The sequence below is a fragment of the Phyllopteryx taeniolatus genome, chromosome 16, assembly GCF_024500385.1.
Source record: "Phyllopteryx taeniolatus isolate TA_2022b chromosome 16, UOR_Ptae_1.2, whole genome shotgun sequence".
NCBI classification, from domain to species: Eukaryota; Metazoa; Chordata; class Actinopteri; order Syngnathiformes; family Syngnathidae; genus Phyllopteryx; species Phyllopteryx taeniolatus.
The window spans coordinates 1796847-1818723 of NC_084517.1; the positions used below are offsets into that span (position 1 = coordinate 1796847).

A 21877-nucleotide genomic window follows, 5' to 3' on the forward strand; every position below is an offset into this window, starting at 1 on the left:
TGATCAGCAGTATTGTGTTTGTGCCAAACATACCTGTAATCATGATCAAAAAGTTCAACTTTGGTTTCATTCAACCATAACAAAATCTTCCAAATATGTGGGAAAATGTGTTATGGCACAGGTGTCAAACTCAAGGGCCGGGGGCCAAATCTGGGACAAAAATGAGTTTGACACACCTGTGTTATGGTCTGATGAGGTTTACAAGAGGGTGTGCGCACTTGTGCGACCACATTATTTCAGTTTTTTAATTTATACTTCCCCTCTCAAAGATATATTTCTTTAAATTTAATTGAGCTGCACTGGCTATAGATAATATTATTGATGGAAAAAGTTTTTAAATGATTTGTCTTAGTCACATTTTCCATATTGCAAAAACCTGGCATTTGCATAGTGGTGTACAGACTCTTTATATCCACTATAACTCTAGAAATGTTTAAATCTCCTTATTTCTACACTCTTGCATTTGGTTAAACCACACCCAGTATAGAACTATTCTCTTGGCCTTCTCATACACTGACAGAATTTTGGCCTGTTTTACTGTCGCTTCTCTTATTTCCTTTTTCTTCGGCTAGGTGGCGATGAGAAAAATGAGGCTGTCACTGTTGCCGTGGATGATTCTGCATCGATAGAACAGGACAAAACCTGAGGAGGAACACTTCCCCAGATGGGTCAACCAGCTACACTTCATATCCTTAAATGAACTCCCTTGCTGTTTAAACATTGAATAGCTTTTATTTCTTCTGATTTCCCTTCTCAAGGTTCCTTCCTTTTTCCAAAACAGGTTTTAGGAAATTTTCATTAGACCAGTGGATGGCGAACTCTGTAACTGTAGGCTTGTGAGGTTCCTTTATAACCATTTATGTTTTGTGATTAAGGGCTATATAAAAAAAAACAACTTGATGTGCTAATGTGGCTCAACAAACATGCAATTTTTTTGTTTCCTAAAAAATGCTGGTTTAGGAGAAGTGAGGATTCTGCCCGTAGCGATACTATATATAAAATAATAATTTAGAGCAACTCCTGCAAAGCTATGAACGGTATCCCAAGTACCAAGTAGTAGTAAATCTTTTTGTAACAAGGCAGTTCCAAGTATATTGGAAAGAGAGGTAAAATACAAAATGAACCAGACCTCTGTCGGTGTATCTGACACAAGAGGAAGGAGGCTCAGACAGAGAGGGAAACAAAGCTGTTGTACTGCTGGATGTTTCTCTTTAGGATGTCTGAGCAGGGGCCAAGGACTCTCTCAAACCGTGGCCGATCCAGTTTGACACACTTGAGGGGTCCACATGCAACAACAGTGGCGGCACGAGGCCGGTTCATCAGTAGGGCAATCTCACCTGAAAATAAGATATACACATTTTAACACCGGTATCTAAAGTGTTGTTTTGTTATGCAACTTTAAATAAAGAGTCTCCAAAAATGTAACGACACAGTATGATCATCAAGTTTTGAAAATTAAAAATCCTACCAAAACTGTATTTGTACTTAGCCTATGATTTAAAATTACCAGTAGCATTTTCTTTGATGGCAGCACGGTAACCGACTGGTTAGCACATCTGCCTCACAGACCTGAGTTCATTTCCAGCCTCGCCTGTGTGGAGTTTGTTCTCCCCCGTGCCTGCATGGGGTTTCGCTGGGTACTCCGGTTTCCTCCCACATTCCAAAAACATGCATGGTAGGTTAATTGAAGACTCTAAATTGTCCGTAGGTGTGAATGTGAGTGCGAATAGTTGTTTGTCTATATGTGCCCTTCCTTACCACACTCAGTTGCTCTGGTATTTAAAGTCCTCCACCCTTGCTATCTCTTCTCCCTGTAGCCTCACTCTTACCCCTCCACCTCTTTCATTAATGCACGTATATTCTGTTTTACTGCGGCTAATCTTCATTCCTCTTCTTTCCAGCGCATGCCTCCACCTTTCTAAATGTTCCTCCACCTGCTCCCTGCTTTCACTGCAGATCACAATGTCACCTTCGAACATCATGGTCAGAATCATAGGAATTAAAGTCTAACCTCATCTGTCAGCCTATCCATCACTATTGCAAAAAGGAAGGGGCTCAGAGGTGATCCCTGATGCAATCCCACCTCCAGTTTAAACTCCTCTGTCACACCTACAGCACACCTCACTACTGTTTTGCTGCCCTCATACATGTCCTGTAGTATTCTATATATACTATACACTATATACTATACATAGTAACGACACTTTATAACATCAGTTATGTAGTTACATTCTCTTTTATTGTATTTTAGTACAACAGTCTATTTTTCTTTATTAAAAACGTAATGACATTTTTAGGTGGTTTGGGGAGGTGGCATTTGAATTCAATTCAATATGGAATTTAAACTCGTAAGTCATCGTACTACAGTAGTGCCATTAGTGCTATGAACGACTTCGGATTCATTCGCGATTTCACTTGAGAAAACTAATTTTAAACGAAACATAATTTTTGCATTCGAATGAAAACTAATCAAAGTACGTATTTTATTCTGACAAGAGCTGCAATGCTGTTTATTTCTGGCATCATTTTGACTTACTGCTTATGCGCAGTTGTAGCCAGCGTTTATGTGCCACACGTGGGTCATGGAGCCGTACTCTCCCCCGAGACGATGATCTCCGCAGAACGAGGCGTCCTATTGCCGTGGGGAGCTGCACGGATGTCATGATAGACTGTGACCGTGGCTGATGTATTGGATAAAATTGTGAAAAATGTATCCAACAAATCGTGGCAGATGAATGACGACAGGTAGCCAGTTACAGCTCACTAGCGGCTAACTTGCTGGTAGTGAAGTCGATGTTGCTGTCCCGTCGTTCCTGTTTTAGCTACAGTTACAAATGAAATTATAAATATAGTTCTGTATTATTTTAAAATACAATAGACAGTGCCGTGAAAAAGTATCGGCCCCCTTCTCAAATTCTTATGTTTGCATAGTTTCCCCGCTTTAATGTGTAAGACCATCAAACAAATGTAAATATCAGACAAATATAACAAAAGTGAACATAAAATGCTGTTTTTAAATGGTGCTTTCATTTATTAAGGAAAACAAAAAACTATTGAAAGTTCCCTGGCCCTGTGTGGAAAAAGTAATTACCCCCCTTGTTAAATCATGAATTAATTGTGGCTAATCACAATTTTTGGTTAATTTTCACTGCTCACACCCAAGCCTCCAGACCTGTTCAATCAAGAAATCACTTAAACAGAATCTGTCCCAACAAAAACAAGTCAAAGAAAAGATCTAAAAAAGCTGCAACAAAATGACACGATCCAAAGAAATTCCAGAAGAGTTGAGAGCTAAAGTAATTGACATCTATCAGTCTGGAAAGGCTGACAAAAGACATTTCTAAAGCTTTACGATTCCAGCTAACCATAGGGAGAGCCATTATCCTCAGATGGAGAAAACATGGAACATTGGTGAACCTTCCCAGGAGAGGCCGGCCGACAAGGAGTACGCCAAGAGAACACCAGTAACTAATCCAGGAGGCTACAAAAGGAACTCAGGCCAACTGCTAAAGAACTGCAAGGGTCCCTTGCCTCAGTTTAAGTGAGTGTTAATGACACAACAATAAGGAAGAGACTAGGCAAAAATGGCATCCATGGCAGAGTTCCAAGGCGAAAACCACTGCTGACCAAAAAGAACATAAAGACCAGTCTTACTTTTGCAAAAAAAAATCTGACTGATTCCCAAGACCTTTGGGAGAATAATGTATGGACTGAAGAGAGGAAATTTGAGCCTTTTGGAAGGTGTGTGTCTTGTTACATCTGGGGTAAATGTAGCACAGCATTTCAGAAAAAGAACATCATAACAACTGTTAAACATGGTAGTGGTAGTGTAATTTTCTTGGGCTGTTTCCTCCTGCAGGGCCTGGACAACTTGCTGTGATTGATGGAACCATGAATTATTTAACAGAAAATCCTGTTCAGCCATCAGTTTGTGACCTCAAGCGGAAGCGCATTTGGGTTCTGCAGCAGGATAACGATCCAAAACATACCAGCCAGTCAACTTCTCAATGGCTAAAAAAAAAACTAAGATTTTGGAGTGGCCTAGTCTAAGTCCAGACCTGAATCCCATTGAAATGCAGCGGCATGACCTCAAAAAGGTTCATGCTCGAAAACCCTCCATTTTTTGCCGAATTCAAACAATTCTGCAAGGAAAAGTGGGCCAAAATATCTGCACAGAGATGTGAAAGGCTCATTGCCACTTATAGAAAACGCTTGATTTTAGTTGTTGCTGCTGAGGATGGCCCATCAGTTATTAGGTTTAGGGGGCCATTACTTTTTCACACACCCAGGTAACTCGTACAAGAGCGCCTCCAACTACCGGAGACAAATTCCTTGTGTGTTTTTTGGACATACTTGGCAAATAAAGATGATTCTGATTCTGACTAGTCATTGATGATGATGGAACTCAGGATGGAAGCAGCAGAATGAATTCTCAAGTCTACAAAATCATTTTGTCTGGAAATTTACAGAAAAATGCATCCAAACTAATCGGGAGAAGCTTCATCATGCAACAAGAAAATGACCCAAAACACACTGCCATCGCAACAAAGGACTTCATCAGGGGGGAAAAGTGGATGGTCTTAAACTGGCCAAGTAAATCACCGGACCTTAACCCAATCGAGCATGCATTTTACTTCCTGAGACTGAAGGGAGAAACCCTCTGAAACAAACAAGAAATGAAAGAGGCTGCAGTAAAGGCCTGGAAAAGCATTTCAAATGAAGACTGTAACAGCCTGGTGAAGTCAATGGGTCGTAAGCTTGATGCAGTTAGGGCAAGTAAGGGTTATGCCTCCCAATATTAAATGTTGTTCATCCATCCATCCATCCATCCATTGCATTGCACATAGAAACAAACAACCATTCACACTCACATTCACACCCACAGGCAATTTAGAGTCATCAATCAACCTACCACGCATGTTTTTCGGATGTGGGAGGAAACCGAAGTGCCCGGAGAAAACCCACTCAGGCACAGGGAGAACATGCAAACCCCACACAAATGGGGCTGGGATTTGAACCCTGGTCCCCAGAACTGTGAGGCAGAGGTGCTAACCAGTCGTCCACCGTGCCAGCTAAATGTTATTCACTTTCAGTTAATTTAATGTCAGTTCCAATACTTTTGCTCACTGTAAAAGTGAGTGGCTTTAAACAATAGGTGCTCTGTCCTCTGTCTGTTGTTTAACACATCTAGATGTAAATACCATGAAATAAAAGCTGGAATTCTGAACTTCTGTTTCATATTCATCTTTTGATCTGAAACCCAAATGTCTTCAATTTACAACAAAAACAAAGGAATTGACCTTACCGTTCCAAAACCTTTGGAGGGGATTGTAGGTGTAAAATAAGCTGATTAAAACAAATTAATAGTGTCAGGAATGTGCTAATGACTCTACTGTATATACAATAGAAAGAGATGATTTTACCTTCATGTCTGGCTGGACTATTGCTCAATACGACATTTAAATACAGATAGACTTCAATCAAATGAGTATTTGTGTGCTCGACTGAGCATAGTTTTTCAAGAGAAGAAAAGAAATGTGTGCTGGTTTTCACATTATGTGTACATTATCCTGTATTTTTTTTAACATCGCAATATATATCACAAGGTTAAAGAAAATAGCAATCTCATTTTATTCCAATATCGTGCAGCCCTACCTCCCACGACTCATCCACATAGACAAAGCATGTGGGATATGTCGTCATGTGACAGTTGCCTTTAATTAAACACATCTTTATCTCAGAATCATATTAATTCTATCTGGATTAATGAATCATATATGAGAATGTTAATATACTGTACAGACCCTTTCCAAAAAATTTGAATATCATGGAAGTTTATTTCTTTCCATAATTCCATTCAAAAAGTTAAACTTTCATCTATTATAGGGCCCACAATTTAAACAATTTCCAATATTTATTTTTACATAATTTGGGCTTCCAGTTCAGAAAACCCACAAAACTATGACGAAATCAGACCAGATTTTGCAGGCCATAAATGTTTTAAACTGAGTTTGACACACTAATCATGTACTAAACTCAAAAGGACCTGCACAGGTTTCCCTAGGTGTCATTAAATTGCTTCAGTTTAGTTCAATTGTCTCAGTTGGGTTCAATTTGGGGAAGACTGCAGACTTGACAACTGGCCAGAAGACCATCATTGATACCTTCCATAGGATGGGTAAGCTACAAAGGTTCATAGCTAAGGAGGCTGGCTGTTCAGAGTGCTGTGTCCAAGCATATCAATGGAAAGCCTAGTGGAAGGACAAAATGTGGCAGGAGAAGATGCACCAGCAAAAGAGATGACCGTGGGCTTCAGTGGATTACCAAACAGAGAAGATTCAAGAATCTAGCAGAGATCCAGAAAGAGTGGAATGAGGCGGGAGTCATAGCTTCAAAAACCACCACATTCAGACGCATCCGGGAGATGGGCTACAACTGCCGGGTTGCTCGGGTCAAACCGCTTCTGAGCCAACGTAGGAAGTTTCTCAACTGGGCTAAGGAGACGAAAGACTGGACTGTTGGCCAGTGGTCCGAGGTCCTCTTTTCTGACGAAAGTAAAGTGTGCCTTTCATTTGGGAATCAAGGTCCAAGGGTTTGGAGGAAGACGGGTGAAGAACAGAACCCAAGCGGCTTGAGGTCCAGTGTGATATATCCACAGTCAGTCATTATTTGGAGTGCAATGTCCAGTGCAGGTGTTGGTAAACTCTGCTTTCTTATATCCAAGGTCACCGCAACAGTCTACCAGAATGTTTTAGAGGATCTGTATGGAGATGCAGATTTCAGAGGATTCAGAATGCCGCTCCCCTTGATTCATCTCGCAAATCTACGCTCCCTACCCTACAAAATGGACGAGCTTTATCGTCTCACAAAGACCAGTAAGGACTTCGGACATTCCTGCCCTGTGCTTCACAGAGACATGGCTTCGTGAACGCATCCCCGATGGTGTTGTAATGCTTCGGGGCTTCCAACTACACTGAGCAGACCGCGTCACGGAGCTATCGGTGAAAACAAAAGGCGGTGGGATATGCTCCTATATCAACGAAAAATGGTGTACCGACGTCAGGGAGCTTAGCACACACTGCAGCCCAGACTTGCAGTCGCTGTTTTTGAACTGTAAGCCATCCTACTCGTTGCGCGAGTTCACGTCTTTCATACTCACGGGTGTCTACATTCCTGCTCTAACAGGAATACCGCACTGCTAATTAGCCCACGTCCAGCTCTGGGCTCGTCTGATCACTGCTTAATTCACTTAATACCAACATACAGGTAAAAACTTAAATCTGTGAAGCCTATGGTGAAAACAGTAAAGAAGTCAACCAATGAAGCAAAGATCAAACTTCAAAGCTGTTTAGACTGCATAGACAGGAGTGTCTCTGAAACTTCAACTGGCAGTCTGGATGAATATAAGGACACTGTTACATCCTATATGAGTTTCTGTGAAGACCAGACATGCAAACACCAAAGCCATAAAAAGGTGACAAACAAAAACATTGTCGGGGGTCTGGGGGGAGAATTTCTTTTGTATTTTAACATAAATTAAGCAATCTGAAAGACTTTCAAGAGTAAAATAAGGCAAAATAAATACATTTTCTTCACGAAGAAAACCATTTATTTACACCGCAACTCCATGTTGATGTACAAATTTAAGATTAAAATTTAATTTGCCTAATTTCCTTGCTTTTTTGTTTTGGCCTCCAACTTGAGCCAGGCCCAGCCCCACCTGCACCTGATGCCTGCTTCAAGCTGTGCCACATGAATAGCATCCGCCTCTTTAAGTACTCTCATTCTGGAAAATAATTGACTAACATCATTGTCTATTTCACTTCATTTTTCACTATTACCAACTTCAAAGGCTAATCCCAAATGCATCCTCCACGAAAATATTAAGTACAGTATTTTTCTGTTTTTATCGGCCATTTCTGAATTTGAAGTTAGTTCATTCTGTTTTGTGACATAATCCTTAGCATTAACATAATCCCGTCGCTTAATACATTTAACATTAACATCCGTAAACTAATTACATAATTCTAGGCGCGTTTCCTAATTCATGGGCAGCCGTGGCCCAATGGTTAAGATCATCACCTGCCACCGTGAGGGACCTGGGTTCAAGACCCCGACCGGACCATTCGGCAACATCTCACGGCTGTGGTGTGCTTGAGCAAGACACTGATACTCCGAACTGCTCCCCAGGCATCTTAAAATGCCTCCTGCTCGAGTGTGTTCCACAAACAAGTGTGTGTGTGTTCACCAGTGCAACAAATACGACACTGACTGATCTGATGAGCAAAAATGTTGCTTAAACGTAAGAGTAGCAATTGAGGCTCGCCGCTTTGGAGAGTAGCCAAATATTGTACTCAAGTAAGAGTACTGTTGCTTGACTATAATGTGACTCAAGTAAAAGTAAAAAGTAGTCCTCCAAAAAAATTACTTGAGTAAGAGTAAAAATTACACAAAGAAATAATTACTTAAGTACTGAGTAAATAGTACTACTTTTTTTTAACCACAGCGTGAACATAAAAAAATAAACTAAAATTAAATGTGAATGTGCAAATTCTGATGTTGCTGTGTGTGCGTGCGTGTGTATGCACAGCCGTAACTACAACAAAACATCTGCAATTTACTGCAAGGTGTTTTCTCAAGTTATTCGTGGGCTGAAATATCCACTTTTGGGGAAACAGTGTCAGATAAATACTACAATACATGAAAGCTGTTGTTTTTGTTCGTCTAAATGTAAACACGAGTAGCGCGCCGTTGCGCCGAGTGAAGGAACAAAGGAGCAAGAGATCAGTACATCATCTGCAGTGATCCAGACTCTGCATCAGTCTGTTATGGTGAGAAAGTATCTAAACTATAAGGTAAGCTCTCGATTTACAGGTCGATCTATGTTTCTATTCTCAGCTATGGTCACTTGTTATAGTTAGTGACCAAAAGAACAAGATCACGAATACAAGCGACGGAAATTAGTTTCCTTCGCAGGGTGCCTGAGATCCCTTAGCGATAGGGTGACAAGCTTGGTCATCCACGAGGGGCTCAGAGTAGAGGCGCTGCTCTTACGCATCGCGCTAAATGAGGTGGCTCAGGCATCTGGTTAGAATACATCCTGAATACCTGGGACACACTGGGGAGACTAGGTCTCTCGGGTGGTCTGGGAACACCTCGGGTACCCCCGAGGGAGCTGGATAAAATGGCCCGCGTCTGGGCCTCTCTGTTTAGGCTGCTGGTCCCGCGACCCAATCCCGAATGAGCGGAAAGATGGATGAAATTGCCCAACCCTGTGTTAAAGTTTGTATAAATGCATTCGGACACGATGGGATAGGATAGGGATGTTTTAAAGTGATGTAAATCTACTCTGTGCATTTTAGATTCGAGAATTAATTTGAGATTCTAAATAGTTCCACATTATATGTAATGCTGGTTCTATTGTAGAAGACTGATTTCAGGCTCTGATAGGGTTCTTATGTTTTTTACTATAACTTACCAAAGTAATCTGATGGTCCAAGTCTGCCAACTTCCACAAACTCCTGATCCACCGACCGCCTCTGCAGCACTGCTGCTGTCCCCTAAAACCACATAAAAGTTGACTTGAATTGCATTCCAAATAAATGTACTGTGAAAATGCATGATGTAGAGAAGGTGGGCTGTCTAATCTAAAGCTCTTGATGTAATGTAAACGTTATTAGCGTATCATTACATTATGGCATATAAAGAGTGTATGGTATGAATGCAGATTTCTTCAATAGCCATTTATTTCCTGTCAATTTGCTGGGTGAATATTAAAAAGGTATTGTGCACTTGGACATGCAGTATGAATCCAGCCTGAGAAGATTGTGTATACCTCCAAGATAATGAAAAACTCGTCACCAGGCTCTCCTTGCACAACAATTTTCTGGTCATCCTCAAACTGCACTGTCTCCAAGGCATCAGCAACAGTCAGGCGCTCCCATTTGTCCAAAGACTCTGTTAACATGGTAAGGAAATATTAAGCATACGCAAAAAAAAAAAGTTCAACTGAGATTTGAATGCACTAATTTGTAGGACTCACCTAAAATCGAAACTTTGCTCAGGAACTCCTCATACATCTTGCGCTTTCTTAGTGTGCTCCCCTATAAATCCAATCCAACACATAATTGATATGATGTGACATATGAGATAGACAATGCAGCTATTAATATTATTACTGTGCACTGTGATAAACCACTGCCTACCATGAGTATTCTCCTGTAACTGTCTCTGTCGATGCCCCACAGCTTGACATTGGACCTAGCACGGACAGAAGCTGCTCGAGGGGTCCCATAGATCAAAGCAAGCTCGCCAAAACTGCCACCCTCACCAATGCTGGTCACCCAGTCCTTGTTCACATACACCTATAATGAGATGCACAGAGCCAGTAGTTACTACAATCCACTGCAATTAAGTGTCATATTAAAGACATGTTTAATTACATTTGATCTTGCTTGATGGTACTGCTGCTTTTGGCATCTTTGAACATTTCATCCAGTTATAGACACCTAAATATTTAAATCGCATTACTGCCCCACTAAGCATATAGGTGAAAGTGGGTTTCACAGACGATCTGTCTGTGACAGTTTTTTAGAATAATACATCCATCCATCCATCCATTTTCTGAGCCGCTTCTCCTCACTAGGGTCGCGTGCGTGCTGGAGGCAGGGCACACCCTGAACTGGTTGCCAGCCAATTGCAGGGCACATACAAACAAACAACCATCCGCATTTATTTGATTCTTTACACTAGCAAACACCGTGAAAAACGTGTGCGCCTTCTGACCACAAATGTAGGAGTTGTTACAGTCCTTGAGTGTCCATTTTCTTGTTTTCACCGACCAGCCTCTGTCAGCACGTTTCCTTTTTGACTGATCATGTGACGCTGCATGCTGACTATCCATCCATCTATTTTCTGAGCCGCTTCTCCTCACTAGGGTCGCGGGCGTGCTGGAGCCTATCCCAGCTGTCATCGGGCAGGAGGCGGGGTACACCCTGAACTGGTTGCCAGCCAATCGCAGGGCACATACAAACAAACAACCATTCGCACTCACAGTCACACCTACGGGCAATTTAGAGTCTCCAATTAATGCATGTTTTTGGGATGTGGGAGGAAACCGGATTGCCCGGAGAAAACCCATGCAGGCACGGGGAGAACATGCAAACTCCACACAGGTGGGGCCGGGGATTGAACCCGGGTCCTCAGAACTGTGAGGCTGACGCTCTGACCAGTCGGCCACCGTGCCGCATGCTGACTATTCAGCGCAATATACAATGTGACCAGTAGGTGGTATTAACATGCCACAGAACTTGTAGACATTTAAAACAAGACATTTTCTCTGTGGTAACATAAAACTCTGTACAAAAAGAAACACTTTTTGTGACAGGTACACTACCACCAAAATTACAAAGATTTATATTCACCCATATGTTAAACAAATTAAATCTTGTAATTTTCCCTGAATTGACAATCAACCATCAAGTCATGCCGCCTCAACAACATCAAAACAATGTAATCTTCAAACCTGCAAACCACTCTTTTGCGTTTTTGTTATCAGATTTTTGTACCTTCTCACTATAGTCTAGGACTAATTTTCAACCAGTATTACTAGTTTTTAAATTGGACGCTCAAGAAAGGATAGTTGCTTCAAACGTTCATCTTTCTTTCCTAAATCCCTCTGTCCGATTTGGATCTTAACCTTTTGCACAAGATCATCATCAGCTTCACTTGTCTGAACTACTCTGGCCAATTTCCACTCATTTCTGTGAATATTGTCCTCCTTGACAATCACTACATCCCCAACTTGCACATTTCTTTTTGGCGCATGGCACTGTTGTTTTAGGCTTATGTTGGCCAAGTATCCTTTGCGCCACCTGCTCCAGAATTGCTCTGTTAGATATTGCACCCTCGGCCACCTCTTTCTGGCGTACAAATCTTCCGTAACAAATTTGCCAGGAGGCGGAAGGGGCAGAGACATCTTCATTGTGAGCAAATGATTCGGTGTCAAAGGCTCAACACTTGTGGGGTCACTGATTGTATCTGTCGTGAGTGGGCGATTGTTCACAATCGACATGGCCTCGTAGAAGAATGTTCTCAATGAGGTGTCATCTAGCCTTCCTGTGGCTTGTGCCAAGACAGAACTCATTACACTCCTGACTGTCCGGATCTGGCGTTACCAAACTCCGCCCTTGTGACTTACTTCGGGAACGTTCATTTGGAAGTCATATTGGTTTCTAGCCAAATAGGTAGAAATCCTCTCTTTGTCTAACGCCAAAAGACCTTTTTCAAACTCATTCTTTGTATGTATTATGGCATCCATCCACACATTTAATTCAATTAGGACTGAACCGGCTGATATTCATTTGCACTGACAAGGGGCTGGATTCCTGTTTAATTATTGATAGATTTTAGGTGTTGTCTTGGCTTTCCATGCCTTTTTGCACCTCCCTTTCTTCATGTGTTCAATACTTTTTCCCTGTGTCATTTCACATTTTTACACACAACTTAATTTCTGAGCTTATTGGTTCTACTTTATTTGTACGTATGAATTACTTGGGTTATTCCCAACATCTGGTCAAATTTTGTGAGAAAATGTTGAGAAAATGAAAAAAATTGTGTTATATACTTATTTCTCACACACACACACACACACATATATATATATATATATATATATATATATATATATAGTAGAATTTATGCATTTTTATGCGTTGGTAGATCATTTTAAGTCAGTCAATTGAAAAGTAGCTCTCAAGGCAAAAAAGTGTGGCTACCCATGCTCTATAGGGTTTAAGTGTGGAGATTCACTTGGCCGTTATAGAACCATCCACTTCTTGCCCCTCATGAAGACTTCCGAGTTCATTCTTCTGCTGCCATCATGTTGTACATCAATGAAGATTAATTAGCCTGTTCCAGAAGAAGCCATACAGGCCCAAGTCATGACTTTACCTCCAATCGGTTTCACTGATGAGCTTGTATATTGGAGACCACAAGCAAATCCTTTCTTTCTCAAAGCTTAAGAGCACAGATATTAAACTCAAGGCCCGGGGGCCAGATCTGGCCCGCCACATCATTTTATGTGGCCGTACGAAAGCAAATCACATGCGTTGACTTCATGTTTCTTGTTGGAAGACCATCAATCCATTCATTTTCCGTAGCGCTTATCCTTACTAGGGTCGTGGCCGTGCTAGAGCCTATCCCAGCTGACTCTGGGCAAGAGGCAGGGCACACCCTGAACTGGTCGCCTGCCAATCCCAGGGCACATATAAACAAACAACCATTCACACTCACATTCTGACGTATGGGCAATTTAGAGTCTTCAATTAACCTAAACCAGAGTACCTGTAGAAAACCCACGCAGGCATGGCGTTAACATGCAAACTCCACACAGGCGAGGCCGGATTTGAACCCGAGTCCTCAGAACTGTGAGGCAGTGGCTGTTTGCCTTCTTGACATTGGAACTGGGCATCTGTGTGCGACACATTACCGTGGTTTGTGCATTTCAGGACTTGTGGCCTGTTGACTGTTTCGACCGCTCCTGTTTTAATAACAAATGTATGATGTAAGCAGTTGTACCAAAAAATAAGAAAATAATCTTACATCCATCTCTCCCTGGTCAATAACATAGAAGTTGTCTCCCTCATCACCTGAAACAGGAAAAGGTAGAGGTAAAGAAATTAATAGGCTTTACACAATCAGGATTTTTGGGGCTGATCAGCGAGTTTAAGAAAACGATAACAGATCACCGATCCGATCATAAGATGGAGCAATGTGTATTTAAATGACTATATATACCGTAATTTCTTGTGTATAATGCGCATTTCCTCCCCCAGAAAATTGTCAAAAGTCAATAGTGTGCATTATACATAGGTATAGGGACAGATGGAAAAAACTTTAACATTTTATAAATGTATGCCGCCATCTAGTGGTTATGAAAAAGCTGTAAACTTTCATTCCAAAATGCCACCGCCACCTAGAGGTTATGAGAAAGGTGTACACTTTCATTCTAATATGCCACAGCCACCTAGTGGTGGTAAAAAATGTGTAGCCTCCACTTCCATTCCAATATGGCAGGGGTACGCATGACTGCATATATGTACAGTTCTGCTCATAAGTTTACATACCCTGGCAGAATTTGTGAAACAGTTTTTTTTGTTTTGTGTATGTTGTTAAATATGACTGATGACTAAACAACAACCATAATTAATTTCTTTATAGTTATGTTTTGTTTATGATAATGCTTTTCTGAAATGCTTGACCGTTTAATTGTAGTCTGATCCACACATTACGTTGTCTGTCCCACATCACCGACGTTTTTTTTTTTTTAAATAACTTTATTGGTGGTCAGATATTTACAGTATTACATCAAAAGACACACGACAAGGCTAAAAATAAACTAGCTTTTGGATTCAAATATACTGTAAACGATGGTGACACGGACTAAATGTCTTTTGCGGAGATGTCATTGATTGGATCGGCGAATTATGACACAGCCGATCAGCATTAAATGCTAATTATCAGCCAATACTGATCAGGCCGATCAGATCGGTATAAAGTCTAGAAATTAACAAAACATTTCTCCACATAAACTGCAGATCAAAAATCTTCATCACCTTGAATGATGACTGTTTCTCCAGCAATGTAGTTGACAGAAAACATGGCATCAAATATGTCACTGAAAGACCAAAAACAATTGTTTAAGGAGCAAGAAATGTTAATCAAGGATTGGAAGCAGCTTGTTGATTGGACCGATGCGATACCTTCTCTCATTGCTGTCTAAGTGGGCAAAGAGGATGTTCTTCTCCATGGCTTTACCCAGAGCTGCCATAGTCTTGTAGTCTTTTGGAATGACCTGATAGAGAGCGAATGAGAGAATTGTGTGTCATAGTCTACAATAGACAGCCATGCAAACACCAAAGGCATGAAAAAGGTGACAAAAATACATTGTAGGGGGTTCTGGGGGGGATCTCCCGGCCCACTACTAGGGTTGGGCCTCGAGAATCGAGAACAGATTGGAACCGGGAGTAATGCTCCGGTTTTCCCGGAATCGTTCCAATTTAAAAATTTTGGTTCCCAGTTTCGATGAATACAGTCCGCCCACCCCTAAGAAGAATTGCCGAAAACCAACGAAGCAGCGGCGAAAACCAACGAAGAAGGTGCACGAAGACGTGCATGTGCCCGACGGCGGCGAACAAAAGTGTCTCTTAACTTTGTTAAAATGAATGAGCAATCCGGAAGACTGAAGACTACAATAAGGCAAAATTAATTTTCTTCACACAGAAAAACATTTATTTAAACCGCTCAAGTACATGCTGATGTACAAATTTAAGATTAAAATTTAATTTGCCTAATTTCTTTTCTTTTTTGTTTTGGCCTCCAACTTGAGCCAGGCCCATCTCCACCTGCACCTGATGGCTGCATCAAGCTGTGCCACATGAATAGCATCCTCCTCTTTAAGCACTCTCATTCTGGAAAAGAATTAACTAAAATCATTCTGTTTCACTTCATTTTTCACTATTACCAACTTCAAAGGCTAATCCCAAATGCATCCTCCAGGAAAATATTAAGTACAGTATTTAACTTTTTTAATTGGCCATTTCTGAATTTGAAGTTAGTTCATTCTGTGTTGTGACATAATCCCTAACATCGCTCCGTTGCTTAACATTAACATCCGTAAACTAATTAGATAATTCACGGGCAGCCGTGGACCAATGGTTAAGATCATCACCTGCCACCGTGATGGATCTAGGTTAAAGACCCCGACCGGACCATTCAGCAACATCTCACGGCTGGGGTGTGCTTGAGCAAGACACTGATACTCTGAACTTTTCCCGGGCAGCTTAAGCTGCCTCCTGCTCCAGTGTGTTCCACAAACAGGTGTGTGTGTGTGTGTGTGTGTGTGTTCACTGCGATGGGTAAAATGCAAAGAACAAATTTTGTGTGCATGCATGCATGTTCATGACAATAAAGGTGGTGATTATTCTTCTTAATACAAGATGTACTAATGGATCAGCTCTTGTCGCCGATGTTACGTGTGCTTCGCGGTTCCACTGGGGACACGACGCGCAGCACCTCAACGAAAATACAAATGACCAGTGCAACAAATACAACGCTGGCTGAGCTGATGAGCAAAAATGTTGCCTAAACGTAAGAGTAGCAAAAGAGGATGTCCGCTCCAAAGGTGGGTAGAGTAGCCAAATATTGTACTCAAATAAGATTACTGTTACTTGACAATAATGTGACTCAAGTCAAAGTAAAAAGTAGTCATTCAAATAATTACTTGAGTAAGAGTAAAAAGTACACAGTGAAATAATTACTCAAGTAATGAGTACATAGTATCTTCTGATTTTTTTTAAACCACAGCATGAACATCAATAAAATTAAAATAACAAAACAGAATGTGAAAATTATGAGATTACTGTGTGTGTGCGTGAAAAAACTACAGAAAACAAAAATTGATCACTGATCCGATCGCAAGAAGGAGCAATGTGTCTATTTAAATGACTTGCTCCTTTCTCTTTCTTGTGTACTGTACACTGAGTTTCTTCAAAAGTATCTTGTCAGGTCAAACCAAAATTACATGACAGAAATAATGGCTCAAAGACCCTTAATGATGACGACAAACAATGGACTTCGTTTTCCCTTGCCCGGACGCGGGTCACCGGGGCACCCCACTGGAGCCAGGCCTGGTGGTGGGGCTCGAAGGAGAGCGCCTGGTGGCCGGGCCTGCACTGATGGGGCCCGGCCAGGCACAGCCCGAAAGGGTAACGTGGGTCCCCCTTCCCATGGGCTCACCACATGTGGGAGGGGCCATAGGGGTCGGGTGCAGTGTGAGCTGGGCGGCGGCCGAAGGTGGGGGCCTTGGCGATCCGATCCCCGGCTACAGAAGCTGGCTCTAGGGACGTGGAATGTCCCCTCTCTGGCAGGGAAGGAGCCCAAGCTGGTGTGACAGGTCGAGAAGTTCCGACGAGATATAGTCGGACTCGCCTACACACACAGCTTGGGCTCTGGTACCAGTCCTCTCGAGAGGGGTTGGACTCTCTTCCACTCTGGAGTTACTCACGGTGAGAGGTGTGTGTATACTTATTGCCCCCGGGCTTGGCGCCTGTACGTTGGGGTTCACCCCGGTGGACGAGAGGGTAGCCTCCATCCGCCTTCGGGTGGGGGACGGGTTCTGACTGTTGTTTGTGCCTATGCACCAAACAGCAGTTCAGAGTGCCCACCCTTTTTGGAGTCCTTGGAGGGGGAGCTGGAGAGCGCTCCCGCTGGGGACTCCATCGTTCTGCTGAGGGACTTCAATGCTTCAATGGGCAATGACAGTGAGACCTATAAGGGCGTGATTGGGAGGAACGGCCCCCCCGATCAGAACCCGAGCGGTGTTCTGTTATTTGACATCTGTGCTCGTCACGGATTGTCCATAACGAACACCATGTTCAAGCATAAGGGTGTCCACACGTGCACTTGGCACCAGGACACCCTAGGTCGCAGTTCGATGATCGACTTTGTGGTCGTGTCATCGGACTTGCGGCCGCATGTCTTGGACACTCGGGTGAAGAGGGGGCGGAACTGTCAACTGATCACCACCTGGTGGTGAGTTGGCTCCGATGGTGGGGGAAGATGCCGGTCTGACGTGGCAGGCCCAAACGTATTGTGAGGCTCTGCTGGGAACGTCTGGCAGAATCCCCTGTCAGAAGGACTTTCAACTCCCACCTCCGACAGAACTTTGCTGATGTCCCGGAGGAGGCGGGGGACATCGAGTCCGAGTGGACCATGTTCCGCGCCTCCATTGCTGAGGCGGCCGACCGGAGCTGTGGCCGTAAGGTTGTCGTGGCGGCAATCCCCGAACCCGTTGGTGGACACCAACGGTGAAGGATGCCGTCAAGCTGAAGAAGGAGTCCTATCGGGCCTTTTTGGGCTGTGGGACTCCTGAGGCAGCTGATGGGTATCGGCTGGCCAAGCGGAATGCAGCTCTGGTGGTCACTGAAGCAAAAACTTGGGTATGGGAGGAGTTCGGTGAGGCCATGGAGAAAGAATTCCGGACGGCTTCGAGGAAATTCTGGTCCACCGTGCGGTGTCTCAGGAGAGGAAAGCAGTGCACCACCAACACTGTGTATAGTGGGGATGGGGCGCTGCTGACCTCGTCTCGGGACGTTGTGAGTCGGTGGGGAGAATACTTCGAAGACCTCCTCAATTCCACCGACACGCCTTCCCATGAGAAAGCAGAGTGTGGGTTCTCTGAGGCAGGTTCTCCTATCCCTGGGGTTGAGGTCACCGAGGTGGTTAAAAAGCTCCTTGGTGGCAAGGCCCGGGGGGTGGATGAGATTCGCCCGGAGTTCCTCAAGGCTCTGGATGTTGTAGGGCTGTCTTGGTTGACACGCCTCTTCAACATCACATGGACATCAGGAACAGTGCCTCTGGATTGGCAGACTGGGGTGGTGGTCCCCCTTTTTAAGAAGGGGGACCGGAGGGTGTGTTCCAACTACAGGGGGATCACACTCCTCAGCCTCCCTGGTAAGGTCTATTCAGGGGTGCTGGAGAGGAGGGTCCGTCGGGAAGTTGAATCTCAGATTCAGGAGGAGCAGTGTGGTTTTCGTCCTGGCCGTGGAACAGTGGACCAGCTCTACACCTTTGGCAAGGTCCTCGAGGGTGCATGGGAGTTCAGTCTACATGTGTTTTGTGGACTTGGAGAAGGCGTTCGACTGTGTCTCTCGGGGGGGTCCTGTGGGGGGTGCTTCGGGAGTATGGGGTACCGAACCCCCTGATACGGGCTGTTCGGTCCCTGTACGACCGGAGTCAGAGTTTGGTCCGCAAATCCGGCAGTAAGTCGGACTCGTTTCCGGTGAGGGTTGGACTCAGGGAGGATCTCAGAGTAGAGTCGCTGCTCCTCCACATTGAGAGGAGTCAGATGAGGTGGCTGGGGCATCTGATTCAGATGCTTCCCGGACGCCTCCCTGGTGAGGTGTTCCGGGCACGTCCCACCGGGAGGAGACCCCGGGGACGACCCAGGACACGCTGGAGAGACTATATCCTTCGGCTGGCCTGGGAACGCCTTGGGATCCCCCCCAGAAGAGCTGGATGAAGTGGCTGGGGAGAGGGAAGTCTGTGCATCCCTGCTAAAGCTACTGCCCCCGCGACCCAACCCGGATAAGCGGTAGAAAATGGATGGATGGATGAAAAATAATGGGTGCTAACTTACTGTAATTAAATTACTTTATTGTCATGAAATTACTTCATACACACCGAAACTTTAGAGCATGATTCGACAGAACGTCGCCATGTTTACGTACAACCGTTAGTGCTAGCACTAGCTTGCTAGGCTAGGCTACATTACGTTTTGTTGCCTGCTTGCGAGCCGTATCGTATTCAAACTACGTGAACATACCTCAAGTAAGCCTTGAATTAAAGCCCAATAGAAGATGTTGTGTGATGTGACTTTCTTGTGTCGTTTGTTTGGTGAACTAGACTTAAACGTCACTAGCGCTTAAACTGGATTGGAGCAAACAGGGCCCAATGCGGAAGTCGAAGTTGTTGTCTCACGCAAGAAATAGTTGATAAATAAGCAATAATTGATCAAAGTAGCGAGCGACATTTAGATCTTTGTAACGGAGTAAAAGTACCGTTACTTCTTAACGGCAGAAGCGGCGGAAGTGTTTTTTTCTGGTCTCGTCAACTCCTGTGACTTCTCCAAAGCAGGTCCCGAGCGCACAGGCAGAACCTCAGGCCAATGCCCTCGCATATTAGTCCTCCGCGGAGTAATATTCAGAAATTGTGTGTGTGGATAGTTGATGCATGGAATGGATCTAGATGCCAGCGTTCAAGGGGTACGAAACAGCATATGACATTTTGCGACAACGGCAGCGGGGGGGAAACCCCCCCCAGGAAAAAGTCATCGGATCTATAAGAATCACGTAAAAGGCCTATTTTGAGTTCAGAACGGCGAATTTTGCCAAAAGGCCACTGATTTGCATGTATGAATAGAGGTCTCCTGTGAAAATTATAGAATCTTTTTTTAAATTTCATTTGACTTTTAGTTGGTGATGAGAAAATATGTGGGATTTTATATTTCATTTAACACATACTCTACATTATCACGTGCCTCCAACCTAAACTTGAATTTAACTGCCTAGAACTGGACCTCATCTACTGCAGATAAAAGGCCCCACCGCTCCATAAACTGCTGTATTGATGTCACCCATCCATCACGACACTGTGATCATGTAGAGCACAGGTGTCAAACCCCAGTCCCGGAGGGTAGATCCGGCCTGCCACATAATTTTATGTGGCCCATGATTCTTGATCAAATCTGTACAGAAATTTCAAATTGTCATATGTAACATTGAGATATTGCAAGTATTGTTTTGTTGTTGTTCCCAAAACCCTTTATACAGTAACTTTAACAATATTATCTTCGACTTCTGATTTCAAACCTAGTTAGCCATCAATTTATTGTGTATATGTAACAATATGATGAGGTGATTAAACATCATATGGTTTCGCAGTCATACCGGCCCTCTGAGGAAAACCTTAACTACAATGTGGCCTGCGACAAAAATGAGTTTGACACCCCTGAGGTAGAGGATCAAATTCTGTGGCAGGCTCAGGAAATCTTTTCTTCACTTTGTACATGTACAAAATGTGTTAAACCAACATTATTTGATTATTTTCAAGGAAAAGAGGAGAAAATTACGAGTTTACCACATTTTAGTCATGTGCAAACAAAAATTATGTACTTTTTTGCCAGTATTCCACAAGCCTCCCCATTGAAGGGAGCCAACTCCTGAGAATATTTTTTTTTACCTTTGCAACTTAAGGTCACTTAACTCTATTGCACATATTGCACAGGAGGGACAAGATGCCAATCATTTCACTGTTCTTCGATCCATCCATCCATTTTCTACACCGCTTATCCTCAGTAGGGTTAGGTTGGGGCATAATTTGAATTTGAGCGATTCCGGTTCCTTATTTCGATTCCGGTTCCAAACGATTCACGATTCCGATTCTTTTAGGGGCCTGGGTCACAAACGTTTGCATGGTTTAAATAAAGGGTGTCCAAATTTTGAATATCCATTTACTTAGCCACCCGCAGCGTAGACTAAAATTAACATTTGACTCTGGGTTCTTTATAACCTGTATCAATATCAATCTTATGAACTAAATGTGTGTGGAACTAACCCAATTGAGTTAATATTTATTAATGTTACATCTGTTATGTGTGCCCTGCGATTGGCTGGCGACCAGTTCAGGGTGTACCCCGCCTCTCGCCCGAAGATAGCTGAGATAGGCTCCAGCACGCCCGCAACCCTAGTGAGGATAAGTGGTACAGAAAAAGAATGGATGGATGGAATGTTTCAGCGAAAAGGAGAAAACCCACGCAGGCACGAGGAGAACGTGCAAACTCCACACAGGCGAGGCCAGATTTGAAACAGGATCCTCAGAACTGTGAGGCAGAAGTGCTAACCACTGTGCCGCCTTCACTGTTCTTACTTTTACAATTACATATCAATTGTAGTTACTGGCTTTTAAATTTTAAATGAATTACTACCGCAAATTTGCCCTTTAACTATTGCCTTTAACTAGTGACTGTACATATAGTAACTGTTTGCTTGGTGTGATATATTGTGGAGATTTTGTTACTGTGAATGCTGCTACTAGATACAGGAATTTCATTGAGATCAGTAATCTACCTAACCTAACCATTATCTTTTAATTGAGGAACCCTGCAATAGACCATTTTCAAAAATGCCATCACTGGCCACACTTTCTGTTGCTAAAACAACCATTTCATTGGACATAATTCATAATTTCAATTTAAGAGTATGTGTTTTTAACATATTTTAACTCAATGTAGACAAATTTCAAAGTATTTGACAGACAG

General features: G+C 43.1%; 1 protein-coding gene across 2 annotated transcripts in view; it reads right to left on the reverse strand.

Moving 5' to 3' along the window:
- Nucleotides 1-21877, reverse strand: part of prkar1aa (protein kinase, cAMP-dependent, regulatory, type I, alpha (tissue specific extinguisher 1) a) — a 67647-nt gene that overhangs the window by 39112 nt on the left and 6658 nt on the right. The window contains exons 4-11 of one of the 2 annotated variants that reach the window (XM_061748860.1): nt 14763-14854; nt 14616-14677; nt 13603-13649; nt 10206-10364; nt 10043-10103; nt 9836-9957; nt 9479-9560; nt 1-1337 (exon numbers count right to left, since the gene is read on the reverse strand). The exon at nt 1-1337 is cut by the window's left edge and continues 2766 nt beyond it. In XM_061748860.1, coding sequence (XP_061604844.1) covers nt 1165-1337; nt 9479-9560; nt 9836-9957; nt 10043-10103; nt 10206-10364; nt 13603-13649; nt 14616-14677; nt 14763-14854 — 798 coding nt within the window. In that variant the 3' untranslated portion in view covers nt 1-1164. The remainder of the gene's footprint in view (nt 1338-9478; nt 9561-9835; nt 9958-10042; nt 10104-10205; nt 10365-13602; nt 13650-14615; nt 14678-14762; nt 14855-21877) is intronic. The other variant, XM_061748861.1, reaches the window with a different exon arrangement.